This window comes from Nannospalax galili, unplaced genomic scaffold, assembly GCF_000622305.1.
Source record: "Nannospalax galili isolate Female #2095 unplaced genomic scaffold, S.galili_v1.0 scaffold137, whole genome shotgun sequence".
NCBI classification, from domain to species: domain Eukaryota; kingdom Metazoa; phylum Chordata; class Mammalia; order Rodentia; family Spalacidae; genus Nannospalax; species Nannospalax galili.
In genome coordinates this window covers 1,156,356-1,162,029 of record NW_008340203.1, presented here as the reverse complement: position 1 = coordinate 1,162,029, position 5,674 = coordinate 1,156,356, and the positions used below count along the sequence as shown (strand labels likewise).

The window sequence follows — 5,674 nt, the reverse complement described above, 5'->3', positions numbered from 1 at the left end:
GCCTTCTCCACTTTCTACCAGGGCTGATGAAGACATGCCCTCCTAGACATGGCCCTAGGTGTCATGGCCCCAACAACTGACTTCTAGTCATTTTGCCTAGAGCTGAGCCTATGTAGCTGAACAGATTTCCTTAAAAGGGAGTAGGGAGTGTTTCTCAAGGCTCTGTTGGATTGAGGATTACCAGCTATTCTTTGCCTGGGACTGAAGGTTCCTGGTATTATTTAAAAATCACAATGGAAATCTGATCTGAGGAAACTGGGAGAATTGGTCACCATGTTACATCACCTGGGCCTATTCAAGAGCCTTTTATGTTTGCCTAGGGTACAAGACCCCTACCGTCCTGCCACCGTCAGGCTTGCTCTGCCCCCTCAAGCCTGCCCATCAAAGGAGACAAAGCTGGAGACTCCCACGCCTGCTTAACAAGGAGGCTGAAGTCTGGGTTCTGATGACAGGCCCCTTTGAAGAACTGACAGAGACTGGGTCTTCCCAGGGATGTGGGGTGGTGGGGGTGACTCTCCACACAGTCACCGGTCCAACGGGGCTTCCATTTTACGAGGCCAGGATATATTCATGGGAAGCTAAATAACAGGTTAATGAGAGGTTTTGATAGAAAGTGGAATTAACTTTAATGAGGAGAAAACACTTTGTAAGGGCCAACCAACGCCCACTGGAGCAGAGGTATAAAGCCTGGCCGGGTAGCTGCTTCTCTGTGTTGGGGTGTCTGTTCTCAAAGATCTACTGCTTGTGTCTGGGCTGCTGTGGCCATGGCTTCCAAATGCCTCAAGGCCAGCTTTTCCTCGGGATCCCTCAAGAGCCCAGGTGGGGCTGGAGCAGGCTCTGCTCGTGTGTCCACGATGTACTCCAGCAGCTCTTGCAAGCTGCCGAGAGGTTCCCGAGGGGCCAAGAGTTTTTCCGCATATTCTGCCGGGCTGGGCAGAAATAACTACAGGGTTGCCAGCTGCCTCCCTGCTCTCTGCCTCCCTAACGGAGGCTTTGCCACCAGCTTCAGCATGGGTGGAGGCTGGTTTGGGGAGGGCATCCTCACTGGCAATGAGAAGGAGACCATGCAGTCCCTGAATGACCGCCTGGCCAGTTACCTGGAAAAGGTGCGACAGCTGGAGCAGGAGAATGCCAGCCTGGAGAGTCGCATCCGGGAATGGTGTGAGCAACAGGTGCCTTATATGTGCCCGGATTACCAGTCTTACTTCCGGACCATGGAGGAGCTTCAGAAGAAGGTGAATGGTTCAGAGGGGCCTTGGCTTTAGAAACCACATGTGTGATGGATGGTAGTCCCGCTCTTACAGGGCAGTTTTGGAGGGCAGAAAATATATTTCTATTTTGGTCTCTTTTTTTCTCTTTCTAATAACCTTAGTCCATTGCACAGATGGAAATGCTCAGGGTCAGGCTAGTTAAGTGACTCACAGGGCAATTAGACTTAGAACTTGAACGTAGGCTATATGAACTAACTGGCTGTGTGAGCAATGTCTCTCTCTCTCTCTGAGTTCTGATGCCTTCACTTTAAAAGGTGAATTGATTGGATTTGATGTATTTAAATTCAGAGAAGTTTCTTCCTTGCCAAGCCCTCATTCCCCAAAGTCTCAGATGGGCCCTGAAAGGCAGCATTTATGACCAGAGAACTAGAGGGCAGCTGTTGGTAGTGTCTTGCCTTGGGACTCTAGCAGTCCTAGGGGACAGGAAGGCAGGAAGAAGCTTCAGTCCACTATGCTGGCCAGGACTTCCTGCAGCATGTTTGTGCCCTTCTCTCTGGTCACACGCATACCAGGTTGCATGGGACCTCGGGATCCCCTGTCTGATACCTGCAGCTACCCATGCTTCTCCTGGTGCCTCAAGTTGTTGAGATTCCAGGATGGGAAACTCCCTCCTAGGGGCAGCTCCTGCCAGAGGTGGAGGGCGCTCCTACCAGCAGACAGGCCTTTCTTATATGAAATTACTTTATGTTCCCAGACCCTGTGCAGCAAGGCAGAAAATGCCAGGCTGGTGGTGCAGATTGACAATGCCAAGCTGGCTGCAGATGACTTCAGGACCAAGTGAGTGGTCCAGCTTGTCCCTGGGGTGGGTAGAGCTGGATACTGGGGATGGTTGGGCTCTGGGTTTCAGCTGCGTCCAGTCACTGTGGCACAAGGGCAAGGCTCGCAGAACCAGGACAGTCTGGAGTGGGACCTGACTTAGATACTGAAAGAATTCCAGCTGCAGGTGCTTTGCTCTGTGCCTACAGGTATGAGACAGAGGTGTCCCTGCGGCAGCTGGTGGAGGCTGACATCAATGGCCTGCGCAGGATCCTGGATGATCTGACTCTGTGCAAGGCTGATCTGGAGGCTCAGGTGGAGTCTTTGAAGGAAGAATTGCTCTGCCTCAAGAAGAACCACGAGGAGGTGAGCGTGGGGGAGGCCAGAGCAGTGGGGAGGAGGTGAGCATGGGGAGGAGGTGAGCATGGGGGACCAAATGAGGTTAGGGAAGAGGATGTCAGCATGGGGAGCAAGTGAGAGTGGGATAGGGGTGACCATGGAGGATCAGGTGAGGAAGGGGAAGAGGTGAGGGGAGGAAGAGATAAGCATGAGGAGCAGGTGTGTATGAGCACTCAGGTGAGCACAGGGAAGAGGTAAGCATAGTGGGAGATGGTCACAGAGAAGTGAGCATGCAGATGTAAGAACAGGAAGATGTAAGCAGGAGGAAAAAGTGTGGGAGGAGCAGGTCAGCAGGAGGAAGAGTGAGCACAGGAGATCAGGTGAGCACAGGGAGCAGGTGAGCACGGGAAGAGGTGAGCTGGAAAATTTAGCACTGACCTTCATCTGTGCTACAGGAAGTGAACTCACTGCGCTGCCAGCTGGGCGACCGGCTCAATGTGGAGGTGGATGCTGCTCCACCTGTGGATCTCAATCGTGTTCTGGACGAGATGAGGTGCCAGTATGAGACTCTGGTGGAGAATAACCGCAGAGATGCAGAAGACTGGTATGACACTCAGGTAGGTCAACAGTGTGACAGAGGCACATGTGAAGTCACGTGGAAGTGGCCCAGGGGCTCTGAACCAGAAGCTAGAGTTGGAGAGTCTCACTTCTGGCTTGACTCCATTGTAGCACCTTGGCCAGGTTCCTGTTTTCAACAAGTATGGAATGAATGGATTGGACTGGGTAGTCTGGAAGGTTCTTCTTGACCCTTGATCCTCACTGACCTCTGTAGACCTTTGAAGCCAAATCCCCAGGGTTCCTGACCAGATCCTGTGTCTGTTTCAGACAGAGGAGCTGAACCAGCAGGTGGTGTCCAGCTCAGAGCAGCTGCAGTCCTGCCAGGCAGACATGATCGAGTTGAGACGCACTGTCAACTCCCTGGAGATTGAGCTGCAGGCCCAGCAGAGCATGGTGAGCTCGGAGGTGGGGTGGAGGGGCTGCTGGACCAAGCCTGGATGCATCCCGCCCCGCCCCGCTCTGTGCTTTGGCCATATATGCTGTTCCAAGGGTTCAAGTTCTTGAGCATCAGGGCTTCTCTGTTCAGGGAAGAGGGAACAAAGGCCAAACCCAAATCACAACTGCTCCAGCGGCGAGGGACATAGGGCCTTTAGTAACACCTCTATTTGTGAAAGAAGACTCAACCTTCTGTGTACTTATAAGCTACTCAGAGGTGCCATTAGTAGGGAGATGCTCTCTGGATTCAGGGGTCTACAGGGACTCGCTGGCTCATCTTCAGTGAGATGTCTAGCTGTGTTTTTTCTTAGCTCAGTGACTCTCGGAGCTTCCATTCTTGTATTCTGAAATCCCACTGAGACCCAGATGGATCGACCTTGCTCTTTCTCTGACCTCTAAACCTTTCTCCTTCCACGACCTTTGCCCTCCCAGAGAGATGCTCTGGACTCCACCCTGGCAGAGACAGAAGCCCGTTACAGTTCCCAGCTGTCCCAGATGCAATGCATGATCGGTAACGTGGAGTCTCAGCTGGGTGAGATCCGGGCTGATCTAGAGCGTCAGAACCAGGAGTACCAGGTCCTGTTGGATGTCCGGGCTCGGCTGGAGTGTGAGATCAACACATACCGGGGGCTGCTGGAGAGCGAGGACTGCAAGTGAGTTTGACTTCTTGCTCTGTCCTCTTCTGAATACAGTCTCCAAATTTTCAGGGAGACCATGTGGTGCCTAAAAAGAGCCTGGTACCTTAAGTCGGGAGTCTTGAAGTTTTAGCTTGGGTCTTGGTATAAACTTATTCGGTTGCTGAAGCTGGTCTCATTTCCTCTCTGGTACCTGTTTCCCCTTAGGATCAAAACAAGGGGCAGATTAGAGGATTTGAAAGGCCTTCCTGTTTGCATGTTCTGGGATCTGCTCACAGTCGTTGAAAACAGCAACTAGAAAATGAGAGTAACGTGATTCTTTTCTGTCTCCTAGGCTTCCCTGCAATCCATGTGCCCCTGACTACTCACCCTCCAAGTCCTGCCTCCCCTGCCTTCCTGCAGCCTCTTGTGCTGGTGCAGCCCGTACAACCTGCAGCCCCCGTCCTGTCTGTGTACCCTGCCCGGGGGGCCGGTTCTAAGAGCAACAGATCCAGAGGGCATTGCCTCCAGGGCTCTGACCTGGGTTCTAGTCAACCCTAACTCTTATAGCCCAACCCCTCTGCCTATGTTGGGTCCAGGCCCAGGTCTGGAGAGATCTCCTTGCAAATATATGCCTTACAGTTTCTTGGAGTCTGTCACTAAGGCTGGTTGCTCAGCAGACCTTGACTCCTCACCATTTCAATGGGCGCCAGGGTCTGTTTTCTGGGCCTGCTTCTAGGTCAGGCTTTCTTTCTGAGTATGTTCCAGTAGGTTCTGAAATTCAATACAGGGCATCTGTGGATGGGACAATAAAGCCATTTACTTTGGCTCACATAATCTTGTATTGGTTTGTGTCCATGTTGGGTTCAGGAGGTGTTTGTTGGGCACATGAATGGGGGATGCTTGACCAAGGGTGACCCTGGGGATGACAGGGTCCTTGTGTTCCTCACTGGGGTGGTGAGAGGCCTGCATTGAGGCGTTTTTGAACCTGTGCACGTGTGTGCACGTATGTGCACATGCGTGCATGTGTGTAGCAGCTAGGGGATAGCCTTGGGTGTTCCTCAGGCATCGTCCACTGCACTCCACCCCCCCCCCTTTTTAGGCATGGTTTCACATTGCCCTGGAACTTGCCAAGTAGGTTAGACTAGTTGACCAGTGAGCCCCAGGGAACTGCCTGTCTCTCCCTCCCAAGCTCTGGGAATACAAGCATGTGTCACATGTCCAACCTTTTTAACATGGCTTCTGGGCATTGAACTCAGGCCCCTGTGTTTGCCCAACAAGCACTTTGCTGACTGACGTATCTCCACAGTGAGGCTTTCTACTTGGCTTCCCCAATGAAGACCTTTCTGCAATGTCCCAGTGTGGTGATGGGTGTTATCAGTGCTCGCCTAGTTTCTTTCTTGGTATACATGGCCACCCTTGGGATCTCAGCACAGGACTGACAAAATGAAGGTCAGTGTAATAGGAAGCACTGGGGCCACTTTATTAGCCTCATGCGTGTGGTCTTCAAAGAGACGTGATGTGTGCCCCACATCAAGGTAGTCTTAGGGTACATTCACATCAATTCCCCTCATCTCTTCCAGCCCATTCATAAAACCCTTCCAGTTCAGGAACCCTCCTTAACAATGCATATCCTGGGAA

At 52.2% G+C, this 5,674-nt stretch overlaps 1 protein-coding gene across 1 annotated transcript; it reads left to right on the top strand.

The window, feature by feature from the left end:
* The first annotated feature begins 731 nt into the window (after positions 1 to 731).
* Positions 732 to 4,867, top strand: Krt35 (keratin 35). The gene is made up of 7 exons (XM_008835234.1): positions 732 to 1,235; positions 1,966 to 2,048; positions 2,237 to 2,393; positions 2,822 to 2,983; positions 3,252 to 3,377; positions 3,852 to 4,072; positions 4,389 to 4,867. Exons 1-7 carry the CDS (start codon positions 765 to 767, stop codon positions 4,531 to 4,533), a joined length of 1,365 nt encoding a protein of 454 aa, XP_008833456.1. The 5' UTR covers positions 732 to 764; the 3' UTR covers positions 4,534 to 4,867.
* Positions 4,868 to 5,674: the final 807 nt, after the last annotated feature.

Coding starts and splice junctions, on each gene's coding strand:
- Krt35 (XM_008835234.1), top strand. CDS start 765: ATGGCTTCCAAATGCCTCAAGGCCAGCTTTTCCTCGGGATCCCTCAAG. Junction 1,236..1,965: donor TGGAGGAGCTTCAGAAGAAG/GTGAATGGTTCA, acceptor TTATGTTCCCAG/ACCCTGTGCAGCAAGGCAGA. Junction 4,073..4,388: donor CTGGAGAGCGAGGACTGCAA/GTGAGTTTGACT, acceptor TCTGTCTCCTAG/GCTTCCCTGCAATCCATGTG.